The 19,336-nt window shown below is 47.1% G+C and overlaps 1 protein-coding gene across 3 annotated transcripts in view; it reads left to right on the forward strand.

Moving 5' to 3' along the window:
• The window catches only part of LOC139385891 (syntaxin-1A-like), a 198,912-nt gene that overhangs the window by 121,727 nt on the left and 57,849 nt on the right, over nt 1-19,336 (forward strand). For all 3 annotated transcript variants that reach the window (XM_071131179.1, XM_071131178.1, XM_071131180.1), the window contains exons 4-5: nt 10,516-10,590; nt 18,181-18,254. In XM_071131179.1, the coding sequence (XP_070987280.1) occupies nt 10,516-10,590; nt 18,181-18,254 (149 nt within the window). The remainder of the gene's footprint in view (nt 1-10,515; nt 10,591-18,180; nt 18,255-19,336) is intronic.

The following is a 19,336-nucleotide window of genomic DNA, read 5'->3' on the forward strand; positions in this document are numbered from 1 at the left end:
TACATACACTTAGGCTGGAGTCATTAAATCTAGTTTTTCAACCACTCCACAAATTTCTTGTTAACAAACTATAGTTTTGGCAAGTCGGTTGGGACATCTACTTTGTGCATGACAAGTAATTTTACCAACAATTGTTTACAGACAGATTATTTCACTTATAATTCACTATAATTCACTCCATTCCAGTGGAGGAGGAGGAGGGCGGAAACATGGTAGGAAGGAGGATAGAGAGGAAAGAGTTGACAGACAGGGCAGAGGAAGAGAGGGAAGAGTAGACAGACAGGAGAAAAGGAAGAGAGGGAAGAGTAGACAGGAGAAAAGGAAGAGAGGGAAGAGAAGACAGACAGGAGAAAAGGAAGAGAGGGAAGAGTAGACAGACAGGAGAAAAGGAAGAGAGGGAAGAGAAGACGTAGTTGTAGTTGTCTCTGGCCTGTTCCACATAGTCCTGGGTGTTACACACGTTCTGCTCAATGTTGTTCACCAGCTCCCCCTGTTGGACAAAGCAGAAAACACACCTGAAGAGGAATGTACAGTTGAAGTCGGAAGTTTAAATATACTTAGATTGGAGTCATTAAAACTCATTTCTCAACCACTCCACAAATGTCTTGTTAACAAACTATCGGTTGGGACATCTACTTTGTGCATGACACAAGTCATTTTTCCAACAATTGTTTACAGACAGATTATTTCACTTAATTAACTGTGTCACAATTCCAGTGGATCAGAAGTTTACATAGACTAAGTTGACTGTGCCTTTAAACAGCTTGGAAAATTCCAGAAAATTGTCATGGCTTTAGACACTTCTGATAGGCTAATTGACATAATTTGAGTCAATTGGAGGTGTACCTGTGGATGTATTTCAAGGCCTACCTTCAAACTCAGTGCCTCTTTGCTTGACATCATGGGGAAATATAAAGAAATCAGCCAAGACCTCAGAAAAAACATTGTGGACCTCCACACGTCTGGTTCATCCTTGGGAGCAATTTCCAAACGCCTGAAGGTACCACGTTCGTCTGTACAAACAAGTATAAACACCATGGGACCACGCAGCCGTCATACCGCTCAGGAAGGAGACGCGTTCTGTCTCCTAGAGATAAACATACTTTGGTGCGAAAAGTGCAAATCACAGAACAACAGCAAAGGACCTTGTGAAGATGCTGGAGGAAACAGGTACAAAGGTATCTATATCCACAGTAAAACGAGTCCTATATCGACATAATCTGAAAGGCCGTTCAGCAAGGAAGAAGCCACTTCAACTACATACACACACACTATGTAATATCATAATAACTGCTAAGAATGACTGATGACTGCTAAGTTGACTGTGCCTTTTAACAGCTTGGAAAATTCTGGAAAATTATGTCATGGCTTTAGAAGCTTCTGATAGGCTAATTGACATAATTTGAGTCAATTGGAGGTGTACCTGTGGATGTATTTCAAGGCCTTCCTTCAAACTCAGTGCCTCTTTGCTTGACATCCTGGGAAAATCAAAAGAAATCAGCCAAGACCCCAGAAAAAACATTGTAGACCTCCACAAGGCTGGTTCATTCTTGGGAGCAATTTACAAATGCCTGAAGGTACCACGTTCATCTGTACAAACAATAGTATGCAAATATAAACACCATGGGACCATGCATCCGTCATACCGCTCAGGAAGGAGATGCGTTCTGTCTCCCAGAGATGAACGTACTTTGGTGCGAAAAGTGCAAATCAATCCCAGAACAACAAGGACCTTGTGAAGATAATGGAGGAAACATGTACAAAAGTATCTATATCCACAGTAAAACAAGTCCTATATCAACATAACCTGAAAGGCCGCTCAGCAAGGAAGAAGCCACTGCTCCAAAACCGCCATAAAAAAAGCCAGACTACGGTTTGCAACTGCACATGGGGACAAAGATAATATTTTTTTGGAGAAATGTCCTCTGTTCTGATGAAACAAAATAGAAACGTTTGGCCATAGTGACCATCATTTTGTTGTCACGACTTCCGCCGAAGTCGGCTCCTCTCCTTGTTCGTTCGGCGATCGACGTCACCGGCTTTCTAGCCATCTGTAACGAGTTTCGTCTTCATACGAAGGAGAGTCGGACCAAAATGCAGCGTGTAGATTGCGATCCATGTTTTAATGAACAAACGTAAAACACGAATCAATGCAAACACTACAAAATAAAGAACGTGATGAACGTAACGAAAACCTAAAACAGCCTATCTGGTGAAAAAACACATAGACAGGAACAATCACCCAAAAACACACAGTGAAACCCAGGCTACCTAAATATGGTTCCCAATCAGAGACCATGACGAACACCTGCCTCTGACTGAGAACCATATCAGGCTGAACATAGAAATAGACAAACAAGACATGAAACATAGAATGCCCACTCAGATCACACCCTGACCAATCAAAACATAGAAAATACAAAGTAAACTATGGTCAGGGCGTGACAGTACCCCCCCCCCAAGGTGCGGACTCCGGCCGCAAAACCTGAACCTATAGGGGAGGGTCTGGGTGGGCATCTGTCCGCGGTGGCGGCTCTGGCGCTGGACGTGGACCCCACTCCATGACAGTTTTAATCCCCCTCCTAAACGTCCCTAAATAGGTTACCCACCACAATGATAACATGGGACAGAGGGACAGCTCGGGACAGAGGTAACTCGGGACAGATGGGTAGCTCAGCACTGAGAGGAAGCTCAGCACTGAGAAGAAGCTCAGCACTGAGAGGAAGCCCAGGCAGGTAGTAGAAACTACCAGAACCTGGCTGGCTGGCGGTTTCAGCAGATCCTGATCGACTAGCAGATCTGGAAGAATCTGGTCGACTGGCGGATCTGGGAGAATCTGGTCGACTGGCGGATCTGGGAGAGTCTGGTCGACTGGCAGATCTGGAAGAGTCTGGTCGACTGGCAGATCTGGAAGAGTCTGGTCGACTGGCAGATCTGGAAGAGTCTGGTCGACTGGCAGATCTGGAAGAGTCTGGTCGACTGGCAGATCTGGAAGAGTCTGGTCGACTGGCAGATCTGGAAGAGTCTGGACGACTGGCAGATCTGGAAGAGTCTGGACGACTGGCAGATCTGGAAGAGTCTGGTCGACTGGCAGATCTGGAAGAGTCTGGTCGACTGGCAGATCTGGAAGAGTCTGGTTGACTGACAGCTCTGGCTGCTCCGTGCTGACTGGCTGCTCCATGCTGACTGGCTGCTCCATGCTGACTGGCAGCTCTGGCTGCTCCATGCTGACTGGCTGCTCCATGCTGACTGGCTGCTCCATGCTGACTGGCTGCTCCATGCTGACTGGCGGCCCTGGCTGCTCCATGCTGACTGGCGGCCCTGGCTGCTCCATGCTGACTGGCGGCCCTGGCTGCTCCATGCTGACTGGCGGCCCTGGCTGCTCCATGCTAACTGGCAGCTCTGGCGGCTCCTTGCAGACTGGCAGCTCTGGCGGCTCCTTGCAGACTGGCAGCTTTGGCGGCATCCTGCAGACAGGCAGCTCTGGCGGCTCCTTGCAGACTGGCAGCTCCATGCAGACTGGCAGCTCTATGCAGACTGGCAGCTCCATGCAGACTGGCAGCTCCTTGCTAACTGGCAGCTCTAAGCTAACTGGCAGCTCTATGCTAACTGGCAGCTCTATGCTAACTGGCAGTTCTGAACAGGCGGGAGACTCCGGCAGCGCTGTAGAGGCGGAAAGCTCTGACAGCGCTAAACAGGCGGGAGACTCCGACAGCGCTGGAGAGGAGGAGGGCTCCGACAGCGCTGGACAGGCGAGGCGCACTGTAGGCCTGATGCGTGGTACTGGCACTGGTGGTACTGGGCCGAGGACACGCACAGGAAGCCTGGTGCGGGGAGCTGCTACCGGAGGGCTGGGGTGTGGAGGTGGTACTGGAAAAACCGGACCGTGCAGGCGCACTGGAGCTCTTGAGCACCGAGCCTGCCCAACCTTACCTGGTTGAATGCTCACGGTCGCCCTGCCAGTGCGGCGAGGTGGAATAGTCCGCACTGGGCTATGCAGGCGAACCGGAGACACCGAGCGCAAGGCTGGTGCCATGTAAGCCGGCCCAAGGAGACGCACTGGGGACCAGCTGCGTAGAGCCGGCTTCATGGCATTAGGCTCGACGCTCAATCTAGCCCGGCAGACACACGGAGCTGGAATATACCGCACCGGGCTATGCACCCGCACTGGAGACACCGTGCGCACCACTGCATAACACGGTGCCTGTCCGGTCTCTCTAGCCCCCCGGTAAGCACAGGGAGTCTGCCCAGGTCTCCTACCTGGCGTAGCCATACTCCCTGTTAGCCCCCCCCCAAGAAATTTTTGGGGCTGCCTCTCGGGCTTCCTTGCCAGCCGTGTTCCCTCATATCGCCGGCTCCTCTCTCCGGCTGCCTCAGCTCTCCTAAGTGCCTCCACCTGTTCCCATGGGAGGCGATCTCTTCCAGCCAGTATCTCCTCCCAAGTGTAACAGCCCTTGCCATCCAAAACGTCCTCCCATGTCCATTCCTCCTTACGCTGCTGTTGCTGCCTGTTGACACGCTGCTTGGTCCGTTGGTGGTAGGTGATTCTGTAACGAGTTTCGTCTTCATACGAAGGAGAGTCGGACCAAAATGCAGCGTGTAGATTGCGATCCATGTTTTAATGAACAAACGTAAAACACGAATCAATGCAAACACTACAAAATAAAGAACGTGATGAACGTAACGAAAACCTAAAACAGCCTATCTGGTGAAAAAACACATAGACAGGAACAATCACCCAAAAACACACAGTGAAACCCAGGCTACCTAAATATGGTTCCCAATCAGAGACCATGACGAACACCTGCCTCTGACTGAGAACCATATCAGGCTGAACATAGAAATAGACAAACAAGACATGAAACATAGAATGCCCACTCAGATCACACCCTGACCAATCAAAACATAGAAAATACAAAGTAAACTATGGTCAGGGCGTGACACCATCGCCGCTCCATTTCTCATGTTCCATTTGTTTTGTCTTGTTCCATTACACACCTGGTTTTCATTATATAATTACTGCATGTATTTATCCTCTGTTTTCCCTCCATGTCTTTGTGTGTATTGTTTGTTTGTGATGTGGATTATTGTCGGGCGCTTTACTTTTGCCATGCTCCGTGTTTTTGGCACGTTATTGTTTTTATGTGCTGTACTTTGTGGAACGGAATTAAAGTGCACCTGTTCACTACACTCTGCTCTCCTGCACCTGACTTCGCCTCCCCTTGACATATGTTTGGAAGAAAAAGGGGGACGCTTGCAAGCCGAAAAAATACCATCCCAACCGTGAAGCACGGGGATGGCAGCATCATGTTGTGGCGGTGCTTTGCTGCAGGAGGGACTGGTGCACTTCACAAAATAGATGCCATCATGAAGTTGGAAAATTATGAGGATGTATTCAAGACATCAGTTAAAGCTTGGTCGCAAATGGGTCTTCCAAATTGACAATGACCCCAAGCATACTTCCAAAGTTGTGGCAAAATGGCTTAAGGACAACAAAGTCAAGGTATTGGAGTGGCCATCACAAAGGCCTGACCTCAATCCTATAGAAAACATGTGTGCAGAACTGATCAAGCGTGTGTGAGCAGGGAGGCCTACAAACCTGACTCAGTTACACCAGCTCTGTCAGGAGGAATGGGCAAAAATTCACCCAACTTATTGTGGGAAGCTTGTGGAAGGCTACCCGAAACGTTTGACCCAAGTTAAACAATTTAAAGGCAATGCTACCAAATACTAATTGAGTGTATGTAAACTTCTGACCCACTGGGAATGTGATGAAAGAAATAAAAGCTGAAATGAATCATTCTCTCTACTATTATTCTGACATTTCACGTTCTTAAAATAAAGTGGTGATCCTAACTGACCTAAAACAGGGATTTTGTACGAGGATTAAATATCAGAATTACTGAGTTTAAATGTTGTTGGCTAAGGTGTATGTCAACTTCCGACTTCAACTGTATATGGCTGATGAATAGGGATGACGTTGGCCTGTGGCTAAGGTTTATGACCCCCCCATAAATACCTTTCTCCCCTCTCTCTCGACTCTACTGAAGGACTCTTGAATAGCCTTTGTTAAACATAGAGAGTCTGGGAACATCAAACGGTGGGGGGAAAGGAACCATATTTCGGGAATCCAACCAGTGGAAAATATGCGTCTGTACTTAATGAATATGATGTCAGTTCGGTTGTCATCTGAGACATTATGACTGATGACAGGACGACATAAACTGTATCTGGGAAAGTCTACACATTCTAGTTATCAGATTCACATGGAATTGTTGTGCAATTTAAATGTTTAAATATGACATTATTTGTGAAAATATTAAATGTAATTTTAGCTTCCAAATTAGATATTTGGGTTTTCATAAGGTTAGAGCTCTGCTCAATCAGTGGCCCGCCCCTGTGAAGAGACATGGGTTATAAACTATGAAACACACCCTTCTCTCCCTCCACTATATAAGCCCTTGACGAAAATGTAACTATCTGTTCCGAGGATGTGAGAACGACTGTCCCACATTAAAAGGACTAACATGTCAACTACAGAACTAAGCCAACCTCAGCGTGAGCTTTGGTTGCGAATGGTATGAACTTTGAACTCTTATTCACTAAAGAAGTGAGTTAGCAACAGCAGCTGTAAACACGGACTAGGAAAGGACGGACGAAGTACCCAGTCTAACACACAACCACCATACTACAACGTATCCAATTTACCACCAGTGACATTCCTCCGAGGACAGGAAGATCTCTGTTGGCCAACACGGCCAGCATCTACGACCAACCTACCGAAGCACAGGATTTTCATTTTCCAAATGGGCTGTAATTTAGAATGCATAAGATACTGTATTTACAATAGCACAGCTTCTCCCTTTGTTCCTCAGTCTTCCCGCTCTTTCACTCAAACCCAACCCCCTTTCCTTTGTGTAACTAGCCATGTCGGCTCTGTCCACCAGGGACGTTTTCTGTATGACATAATTTGCATTCTGTGGATATGTAATTTTGTGTGATTAGTTAGGTATTTAGTAAATAAATAATTAAACCCAATTGTGTATTGCTGATTCAACTTGTTAGCCAGGGTTCGTGAAGATAACCAAGAATTTACAACTTTCAGATGAGATGAAATAAGGTGACGATTAATATTGACTGCTATTGATGTAAAATATTACTAGGTCTTTCAGAGTTTATTCAGCTGGTTACAGCTGCTCCTTTTTTGGCTGGCTGGCTGGCTGGCTGACTGCATGCTGTGTGTCTGGCTGGCTGGCTGGTTGACTGCATGCTGTGTGTCTGTCTGGCTGGCTGCATGTCTTTCTGGCTGGCTGACTGCATGCTGTGTGTCTGGCTGGCTGACTGCATGCTGTGTGTCTGTCTGCCTGGCTGCATGTCTGGCTGGCTGACTGCATGCTGTGTGTCTGGCTGCATGTCTGTCTGGCTGGCTGACTGCATGCTGTGTTTCTGTCTGGCTGACTGCATTCTGTGTGTCTGTCTGTGTCTCTATCTGTCTGGCTGCATGCTGTGTGCCTGTCTGTCTGTCTTGCTGCATGCTGTGTGCCTGCCTGTCTGTCTGGCTGCATGCTGTGTGCCTGTCTGTCTGGCTGCATGCTGTGTGCCTGTCTGTCTGCATGCTGTGTGTCTGTCTGGCTGCATGCTGTGTGCCTGTCTGTCTGCATGCTGTGTGTGTGTCTGCATGCTGTGTGTCTGTCTGGCTGCTTGCTGTGTGCCTGTCTGTCTGTCTGCATGCTTTGTGCCTGTCTGTCTGTCTGGCTGCATGCTGTGTGTCTGTCTGGCAGGCACTGGCCAATCGTCTGGGAGAAGAAAAAAACACTTTTTAGCCTCTTCATTGATCAATACCAGTTGATGTAAATCCATTTGACCGATTATGCTTACAAGTCTATGGGTTAATTTGCATAATTTAGTCGAATGAAATTGGCACTTGTGTATATTCGTTATGTATCTTATTTATCAGGTGCACAGTGTACAGATACAGAGTCTTGGAGCGGAGAATCTGTCAGACATCTCTTTTAGAAGCCCAATCATTGCGCAGAGCTGTGCGTCCTCAGAAACACGACCCAGCCAAGCAGACTTTTGGCCTCCCATCCTATTCTAACCAACTCTCGCCAGCTTTGTATTCATGTTTCCTGATGAAATTGCTGTACATCATGATCTTGTTGCCATCTGATGCACATTCAGATGTCATAAATTAGCACTGAAGAGCTCTTCCTGTCCTCTGCCGGGCCCTGATTGTATTACTGTTGATGATATCTGGAAATGTGCAAGTACACCCTGGCCCATCTATAGTTGCTTGCCTCAATTCTGACTTGTGCTCTGATATCTGCTTCACTGATTTCTGCTCGTAAAAGCCTGGGTTTTCTGCACGTCAACACTAGAAGCTTATTACATAAAATTGATTAATTGAAAGTGTGGGTTCACAGCTCCAATCCAGATGTGTTGGTCATTACTGAGACGTGGTTAAGGAAGAATGTTCTGAATACTGATGTTAACCTTTCTGGTTATAACTTTTTTCGGCAAGACAGATCTTCCACCGGTGGTGGAGTAGCAATCTTTACTTTAGGATCACCTTCAGTGCTCGGTTGTCTCCACCAAGTCTGTCCCCAAACAATTTGATTTGCTGGTTTTATGCATGAACCTTTTAAATAGCTCTTTGTTGACTGTTTCTGGGTGCTATCGTCCTCCATCAGCACCGGCCTGTACCCTACTTGCCCTAAGCTCTCTCCTGGCCCCTTACACCAAGTCTGAATTGTCCTGCTTGGTGACCTGAACTGGAACATGCTTAAACCACCTTACCAAGTCCTAAAGCGATGGTACTCTCTAAATCAAAAGTGTTGGAAAAAACGTGTCAATAATCAACTGACTGGATTTCTTGATGTCTATAGTTTTCTCTCTGATTTGCAATCTGGTTTCCGCTCAGGTTATGGATGTGTCACTGCAACCTTGAAAAAGGTCCTCGATGATGTCACCATTGCCCTTGATTCTAAGCAATGTTGTGCTGCTATTTTTAGTGCCTTGGCCAAAGCTTTTGATACAGTAGACCATTCCATTCTTGTGGTCCTGGCTAAGAATTATTGGTGTCTCTGAGGGGTCTTTGGCCTGGTTTGCTAACTACCTCTCTCAAAGAGCGCAGTGTATAAAGTCAGAACATCTGCCGTCTCAGCCACTGCCTGTCACTAAGGGAGTACCCCAAGGCTCGATCCAACATAGCTCAGGCAGTAGGAAGCTCTCTCATCCATTTATATGCAGATGATAGTCTTATACTCAGCTGGCGCCTCCCCGGATTTTGTGTAAAATGCTCTACAACAAAGCTTTCTTAGTGTCCAACAAGCTTTCTCTACCCTTAACCTTGTTCTGAAAACCTCCAAAACAAAGGTCATGTGGTTTGGTAAGAAGAATGCCCCTCTCCCCACAGGTGTGACTACTACCTCTGAGGGTTTAGAGCTTGAGGTAGTCACCTCATACAAGTACTTGGGAGTATGGCTAGACGGTGCACTGTCCTTCTCTCAGCACATATCAAAGCTGCAGGCTAAAGTTAAATCTAGACTTGGTTTCCTCTATCGTAATCGCTCATCTTTCACCCCAGCTGCCAAACGAACCCTGATTCAGATGACCATCCTACCCATGCTAGATTACATAGATATATTTTATAGATTGGCATGTAAGGGTGCTCGAGCAGCTAGATTTACCATTTTACCAATGCTCCTTATAGGACACATCACTGCACTCTATACTCCTCTGTATGTGATGGGCCGTTCGCACTACCCTGTGCAGTGCCTTGCGGTCGGAGGCCGAGTAGTTGCCATACCAGGCAGTGATGCAACCAGTCAGGATACTCTTACCATGCTGTGTTGTCATGTGTTGCTGCCTTGCTATGTTGTTGTCTTAGGTCTCTCTTTATGTAGTGTTGTCTCTGTTGTTGTGATGTGTGTTTTGTTCTATATTTATATTGTATTTATTTTATTTTTTGGGAGATTTTGGAGTAGCAAACCCAGACTCTGGAGTAGTGGAAACGCGTTCACACTTCACATAGCATCCTCGTGTCCTCTCTTCTCGTGTCCTCTCTCCTCGTGTCCTCTCTTCTCGTGTCCTCTCTTCTCGTGTCCTCTCTCCTCGTGTCCTCTCTCCTCGTGTCCTCTCTTCTCGTGTCCTCTATCCTCGTGTCCTCTCTCCTCGTGTCCTCTCTTCTCGTGTCCTCTATCCTCGTGTCCTCTCTCCTCGTGTCCCCTCTTCTCATGTCCTCTCTCCTCATGTCCTCTCTCCTCGTGTCCTCTCTTCTCGTGTCCTCTCTCCTCGTGTCCTCTCTTCTCGTGTCCTCTATCCTCGTGTCCTCTCTCCTCGTGTCCCCTCTTCTCATGTCCTCTCTCCTCATGTCCTCTCTCCTCGTGTCCTCCCTCCTCTCCTGTCATTTATTTTCTCATGTCATATCTCCTCTCCTCTCTTCTCCTCCCTTCTCGTGTCCTCTCCTCTTCTCTTCTCCTCTCTTCTCATGTCCTCTATTCTCTCTATCCTCAGAGACGAAGGGGGACCTGGAAGTTCTGATGACAGACATTAAGAAGTTGGCCAATAAAGTTCGCTCCAAACTAAAGAGTGAGTACCCAAATATACAGCACATTCTACCTGGCCCCTCCCCAATATACAGCAGATTCTACCTGCCCCACCCCAATATACAGCAGATTCTACCTGGCCCCTCCCCAGTATACAGCAGATTCTACCTGCCCCTTCCCAATATAATGCAGATTCTACCTGGCCCCACCCCAATATACAGCAGATTCTACCTGGCCCCTCCCTAATATAATGCAGATTCTACCTGGCCCCTCCCAAAATATAATGCAGATTCTACCTGCCCCACCCCAATATACAGCATATTCTACCTGCCCCTCCCCAACATACAGCAGATTCTACCTGGCCCCTCCCCAATATACAGCAGATTCTACCTGCCCCTCCCCAACATACAGCAGATTCTACCTGGCCACTCCCCAATATACAGCAGATTCTACCTGGCCCCTCCCCAATATAATGCAGATTCTACCTGGCCCCTCCCTAATACAATGCAGATTCTATCTGGCCCCTCCCCAATATACAGAAGATTCTACCATTGCACACCCCAAAATAATGCAGATTCTACCTGGCCCCTCCCCAATATAATGCAGATTCTACCTGGCCCCTCCCTAATACAATGCAGATTCTATCTGGCCCCTCCCCAATATACAGAAGATTCTACCATTGCACACCCCAAAATAATGCAGATTCTATCTGACCCCTCCCCAATATACAGCAGATTCTACCTGGCCCTACCCCAATATACAGCAGATTCTACCTGGCCCCTCCCTATTACAATGCAGATTCTACCTGGCCCCACCCCAATATACAGCAGATTCTACCTGGCCCCTCCCCAATATAATGCAGATTCTACCTGGCCCCACCCCAATATACAACAGATTCTACCTGGCCCCTCCCCAATATACAGCATATTCTTCCTGGCCCCTCCCCAATATACAGCATATTCTACCTGGCCCCTCCCCAATATACAGCAGATTCTACCTGGCCCCTCCCTAATACAATGCAGATTCTACCTGGCCCCTCCCTAATACAATGCAGATTCTACCTGGCCCCTCCCCAATATACAACAGATTCTACCTGGCCCACCCCAATATACAGCAGATTCTACCTGGCCACTCCCCAATATAATGCAGATTCTACCTGGCCCCTCCCCAATATACAGCATATTCTTCCTGGCCCCTCCCCAATATACAACAGATTCTACCTGGCCCCTTCCCAATATAATGCAGATTCTACCTGGCCCCACCCTAATACAATGCAGATTCTACCTGGCCCCTCCCTAATATACTGCAGATTCTACCTGGCCCCTCCCCAATACACAGCAGATTCTACCTGGCCACTCCCCAATATACAGCAGATTCTACCTGGCCACCCCCCAATATAATGCAGATTCTACCTGGCCCCTCCCCAATATAATGCAGATTCTACCTGGCCCCTCCCTAATACAATGCAGATTCTACCTGGCCCCTCCCAAAATATAATGCAGATTCTACCTGGCCCCACCCCAATATACAGCAGATTCTACCTGGCCCCTCCCCAATATACAGCAGATTCTACCTGGCCCCTCCCCAATATACAGCAGATTCTACCTGGCCCCTCCCAAAATATAATGCAGATTCTACCTGGCCCCACCCCAATATACAGCAGATTCTACCTGGCCCCTCCCCAATATACAGCAGATTCTACCTGGCCCCTCCCCAATATACAACAGATTCTACCTGGCCCCTCCCCAATATAATGCAGATTCTACCTGGCACCACCCCAATATACAGCATATTCTACCTGGCCCCTCCCCAATATACAACAGATTCTACCTGGCCCCTTCCCAATATAATGCAGATTCTACCTGGCCCCTTCCCAATATAATGCAGATTCTACCTGGCCCCTCCCTAATACAATGCAGATTCTACCTGGCCCCTCCCTAATACAATGCAGATTCTACCTGACCCCATCCCAATATACAGCAGGTTCTACTTGGCCCTACCCCAATATACAGCAGATTCTACCTGGCCCCTCCCTAATACAATGCAGATTCTATCTGGCCCCTCCCCAATATACTGCAGATTCTACCTGGCCCCTCCCCAATATACAGCATATTCTACCTGGCCCCTCCCCAATATACAGCAGATTCTACCTGGCCCCTCCCAAAATATAATGCAGATTCTACCTGGCCCCACCCCAATATACAGCAGATTCTACCTGGCCCCTCCCCAATATACAGCAGATTCTACCTGGCCCCTCCCCAATATACAACAGATTCTACCTGGCCCCTCCCCAATATAATGCAGATTCTACCTGGCACCACCCCAATATACAGCATATTCTACCTGGCCCCTCCCCAATATACAACAGATTCTACCTGGCCCCTTCCCAATATAATGCAGATTCTACCTGGCCCCTTCCCAATATAATGCAGATTCTACCTGGCCCCTCCCCAATATAATGCAGATTCTACCTGGCCCCTCCCTAATACAATGCAGATTCTACCTGGCCCCTCCCAAAATATAATGCAGATTCTACCTGGCCCCACCCCAATATACAGCAGATTCTACCTGGCCCCTCCCCAATATACAGCAGATTCTACCTGGCCCCTCCCCAATATACAGCAGATTCTACCTGGCCCCTCCCAAAATATAATGCAGATTCTACCTGGCCCCACCCCAATATACAGCAGATTCTACCTGGCCCCTCCCCAATATACAGCAGATTCTACCTGGCCCCTCCCCAATATACAGCAGATTCTACCTGGCCCCTCCCAAAATATAATGCAGATTCTACCTGGCCCCACCCCAATATACAGCAGATTCTACCTGGCCCCTCCCCAATATACAGCAGATTCTACCTGGCCCCTCCCCAATATACAACAGATTCTACCTGGCCCCTCCCCAATATAATGCAGATTCTACCTGGCACCACCCCAATATACAGCATATTCTACCTGGCCCCTCCCCAATATACAACAGATTCTACCTGGCCCCTTCCCAATATAATGCAGATTCTACCTGGCCCCTTCCCAATATAATGCAGATTCTACCTGGCCCCTCCCTAATACAATGCAGATTCTACCTGGCCCCTCCCTAATACAATGCAGATTCTACCTGACCCCATCCCAATATACAGCAGGTTCTACTTGGCCCTACCCCAATATACAGCAGATTCTACCTGGCCCCTCCCTAATACAATGCAGATTCTATCTGGCCCCTCCCTAATACAATGCAGATTCTACCTGGCCCCTCCCCAATATACAGCAGATTCTACCTGGCCCCTCCCCAATATACAGCAGATTCTACCTGGCCCCTCCCCAATATACAGCAGATTCTACCTAGCCCCTCCCCAATATACAGCAGATTCTACCTGGCCCGTCCCCAATATACAGCAGATTCGACCTGGCCCCTCCCCAATATACAGCAGATTCTACCTGGCCCCTGCCCAATATACAGCAGAATCTACCTGCCCCCCCCCCCCCCCCCCAATATACAGACATTCAGTTCAGTCTATGGGTATTTGGATATAGATGGACGTTAAATAATGCTACTCTCCACTTGGGATTCATTTCAGTGTGAAGATGAGAGAGCTGGAGAGAGAGACAGAGTGAGAGACCGTACGACAGACCACGTATTCACCCTGCACACCCTAATTGACAATCAAACAGAGGCAGAGCTTTCGACTCAATTTGGCACGAGGGCCTGCTATACAAATTGATGTAAAGTGGTGTTTGGGGGGAAAAACAGAGAGCGAGAGAATGAATGAATGAACGCATGAGAAATAGAGAAAACTTGGCAGGTAACAGACAACCCGATTTACACAGGTGGATTATTCTCTCTGGTGGGCACGGACGATTACTGTCACTCGCTCCAGAGTTGGTGACACACACATTTACATAGTGTATGAGCAGCCAGGTTGAGTTTGTGTGATGGGTATTGATCGCACCACCGAGATGTGTGATACGAGTGCAATTATCCGTCTCCGCTCTACTATCATTTAGCTGTGTGTGTGTGTGTGTGTGTGTGTGTGTGTGTGTGTGTGTGTGTGTGTGTGTGTGTGAATGTGTGTAAACGTCTGACAGTAAACCCTATTATCATTTCACCCTGAAGAAGGCACAGGGATACCCCCAAACATTGGTAAATACCCAATAAATGACTGGGAGTGTGTGTGACTTATAGTTTATTCGCCGTTAGTCAGCACCTCCACACAAAATATTTTTTTCTGGGTGTGCACCACATCTCCCTCCTCTCCCTCTTCTCCCCCCCCCTGTCTCAGTATCCCTCTCCCCCTCTCTTCGATTCTCTCTCAATCTACAGTCAGACTATGTATTCTGATGGAGGGTGTTAGGGGGTTGTGTATATTCAATATTTTTTGCCTCTCCACAAAGGTGCTAGGAGGCTAATTAGCATTTAACATGTCCCCCTGCCTCTATAATATAACATCTGCCTCTGCCTCTATAATAAAGCATCTCCCCTGCCTTTATAATATAACATCTCCCCTGCCTCTATAATATAACATCTGCCTCTATAATATAGCATCTCCCCTGCCTCTATAATATAACATCTGCCTCTATAATATAGCATCTCCCCTGCCTCTATAATATAGCATCTCCCCTGCCTCTATAATATAACATCTGCCTCTATAATATAGCATCTCCCCTGCCTCTATAATATAACATCTGCCTCTATAATATAGCATCTCCCCTGCCTCTATAATATAACATCTGCCTCTATAATATAGCATCTCCCCTGCCTCTATAATATAACATCTCCTCTGCCTCTGTTATATAACATCAGCCTCTATAATATAGCATCTCCCCTGCCTCTATAATATAACATCTGCCTCTATAATACAACATCTCCCCTGCCTCTATAATATAACATCTGCCTCTATAGTATAACATCTCCCCTGCCTCTATAATATAGCATCTCCCCTGCCTCTATAATATATAATCTCCCCTGTCTCTATAATATAGCATCTCTCCTGCCTCTATAATATAACATCTGCCTCTGCCTCTATAATATAACATCTCCCCTGCCTCTATAATATAGCATCTCCCCTGCCTCTATAATATAGCATCTCCCCTGCCTCTATAATATATAATCTCCCCTGTCTCTATAATATAGCATCTCTCCTGCCTCTATAATATAACATCTGCCTCTGCCTCTATAATATAACATCTCCCCTGTCTCTATAATAAGCATCTCTCCTGCCTCTATAATATAACATCTGCCTCTGCCTCTATAATATAACATCTCCCCTGCCTCTATAATATAGCATCTCCCCTGCCTCTATAATCTAACAGCTCCCCTGCCTCTATAATATAACATTTGCCTCTATAATCTAACAGCTCCCCTGCCTCTATAATATAACATCTGCCTCTATAATATAACAGCTCCCCTGCCTCTATAATATAACATCTGCCTCTATAATATAACATCTCCCCTGCCTCTATAATATAACACCTGCCTCTGCCTCTATAATATAACATCTGCCTCTATAACATAGCATCTCCCCTGCCTCTATAATATAACAGCTCCCATGCCTCTATAATATAGCATCTCCCCTGCCTCTATAATATAGCATCTCCCTGCCTCTATAACATAGCATCTCCCCTGCCTCTATAACATAGCATCTCCCCTAACACTATAATATAACAGCTCCCCTGCCTCTATAATATAACAGCTCCCATGCCTCTATAATATAGCATCTCCCCTGCCTCTATAATATAGCATCTCCCCTGCCTCTATAATATAGCATCTCCCCTGCCTCTATAATATAGCATCTCCCCTGCCTCTATAACATAGCATCTCCCCTGCCTCTATAATATAACATCTGCCTCTATAATATAACATCTCCCCTGCCTCTATAATATAACATCTACCCTGCCTCTATAATATAGCATCTCCCTGTATAATAATATAGTAGTCATCCTGTAGTGTGGACCCTAGGAGGACCGTAGTCACCCTGTAGTGTAGATCCTAGGAGGACAGTAGTCACCCTGTAGTGTGGATCCTAGGAGGATCGTAGTCACCCTGTAGTGTAGATCCTAGGAGGACCGTAGTCACCCTGTAGTGTAGAACCTAGGAGGACCGTAGTCACCCTGTAGTCAGCAAATAGTCACCCAGCGACTGGTCTTGTTTATCTAATGACACATATACAGGGTCATACTGACATTACAGTAGTATGTAATATGGTGGTGTTGGATGGAGAGATGACATTACAGTAGTATGTCATATGGTGGTGTTGGATGGAGAGATGACATTACAGTAGTATGTAATATGGTGGTGTTGGATGGAGAGATGACATTACAGTAGTATGTAATATGGTGGTGTTGGATGGAGGGATGACATTACAGTAGTATGTAATATGGTGGTGTTGGATGGAGGGATGACATTACAGTAATATGGTGGTGTTGGATGGAGAGATGACATTACAGTAATATGTAATATGGTGGTGTTGGATGGAGGGATGACATTACAGTAGTATGTAATATGGTGGTGTTGGATGCAGAGATGACATTACAGTAATATGTAATATGGTGGTGTTGGATGGAGGGATGACATTACAGTAGTATGTAATATGGTGGTGTTGGATGGAGGGATGACATTACAGTAATATGTAATATGGTGGTGTTGGATGGAGGGATGACATTACAGTAGTATGTAATATGGTGGTGTTGGATGGAGAGATGACATTACAGTAGTATGTAATATGGTGGTGTTGGATGGAGAGATGACATTACAGTAGTATGTAATATGGTGGTGTTGGATGGAGGGATGACATTACAGTAATATGGTGGTGTTGGATGCAGAGATGACATTACAGTAATATGGTGGTGTTGGATGCAGAGATGACATTACAGTAATATGGTGGTGTTGGATGCAGAGATGACATTACAGTAATATGGTGGTGTTGGATGGAGAGATGACATTACAGTAATATGGTGGTGTTAGATGCAGAGATGACATTACAGTAATATGGTGGTGTTGGATGGAGGGATGACATTACAGTAGTATGTAATATGGTGGTGTTGGATGCAGAGATGACATTACAGTAGTATGGTGGTGTTGGATGGAGAGATGACATTACAGTAATATGGTGGTGTTGGATGGAGAGATGACATTACAGTAGTATGGTGGTGTTGGATGCAGAGATGACATTACAGTAATATGGTGGTGTTGGATGCAGAGATGACATTTCAGCATTTGGGTCCTGCAGTCCGTGATGCACAGTTTCTAGCAGAACTTATGGTGTTTCGAACTGAACACAAATGAAGGGCGGGCTGGCACGGTTAAGAGCGGGCTGGCACGGTTAAGAGCGGGCTGGCACGGTTAAGAGCGGGCTGGCACGGTTAAGAGCGGGCTGGCACGATTAAGAGCTTGGTTTGACGTACAGATTGGTTTCATACAACCGCTCTCAACACTGCAGACTTCCCCGTTGTTATTGGGTCAATTTTCAGGCAAGTTTATTTCACTAAAAAGACAGACCCGTGCAGTGCGAAAGTTCTTGTTTGAAACAATAAATATCATTGGTTTAATATGTCTCGGTTAATATGTCTACGGATTTCATAATTCCCTTTTACCAAGGAATCACAAAATCTTCTGGTCTGTATCCTCTATCTTCCTGCAGGTATCCAACAGACCATTGAGCAGGAGGAGAGTCAGAACAAGTCTTCAGCTGACCTGAGGATACGCAAGACACAGGTGAGTCAGGAGGAGAGGAAGTGAGAAGAGGAGAGGGTGCAGTGGTAGAGATGTAAGGATGTGTGAGGGAGCGGAATAGGAGGCAGGAGAGAGGAGACAGGAGAGAGGAGTCAGGAGTGAGGAGCAAGGTGAGAGGAGACAGGAGAGAGGAGTCAGGTGAGAGGAGTCAGGTGAGAGGAGTCAGGAGAGAGGAGTCAGGAGAGAGGAGTCAGGAGAGAGGAGGCAGGAGAGAGGAGACAATGACCTTAATGGACCTGTCTCCCTGCCTCCTCCTCTCAATTCAATTCAATTCAAGGGACTTTATTGACATGAGAAACATATTGTGTGTTAACATTGCCAAGCAAGTAGATAATAAGATAAAGTGAAATAAACAATAATAACTAAACAGTAAACATTACACTCACAGAAGTTCCAAAATAATAAAGACATTTCAAATGTCTCATACAGTGTTGTAATGATGTGCAAATAGTGAAAGTCCCGTCCCCCTGTCTCTCCCCTGTCCTCCGTCCCCCGTCTCCCCATCTCTCCCATCTCCCCATCTCTCCCCTGTTTCTCCCCTGTATCTCCTGTCCCCCTGTCTCTCTCCTGTATCTCCCGTCCCCCTGTTTCTCCCCTGTATCTCCCGTCCCCCTGTTTCTCCCCTGTATCTCCCGTCCCCCTGTCTCTCCCGTCCCCCTGTCTCTCCCCCGTCTCTCCCGTCCCCCTGTCTCTCCCTCTCTCCCGTCCCCCTGTCTCTCCCCTGTATCTCCCCTCCCCATGTCTCTCCCCTGTCCTCCGTCCCCCATCTCCCCATCTCTCCCATCTCCCCATCTCTCCCCTGTTTCTCCCCTGTATCTCCCGTCCCCCTGTCTCTCCCCTGTATCTCCCGTCCCCCTGTCTCTCCCGTCCCCCTGTCTCTCCCCTGTATCTCCTGTCCCCCTGTCTCTCCCCTGTCCCCCGTCCCCTGTCTCCACATCTCTCCCATCTCCCCATCTCTCCCCTGTTTCTCCCCTGTATCTCCTGTCCCCCTGTCTCTCTCCTGTATCTCCCATCCCCCTGTTTCTCCCCTGTATCTCCCGTCCCCCTGTCTCTCCCCTGTATCT

This window comes from Oncorhynchus clarkii, chromosome 27, assembly GCF_045791955.1.
Source record: "Oncorhynchus clarkii lewisi isolate Uvic-CL-2024 chromosome 27, UVic_Ocla_1.0, whole genome shotgun sequence".
NCBI lineage: Eukaryota > Metazoa > Chordata > Actinopteri > Salmoniformes > Salmonidae > Oncorhynchus > Oncorhynchus clarkii.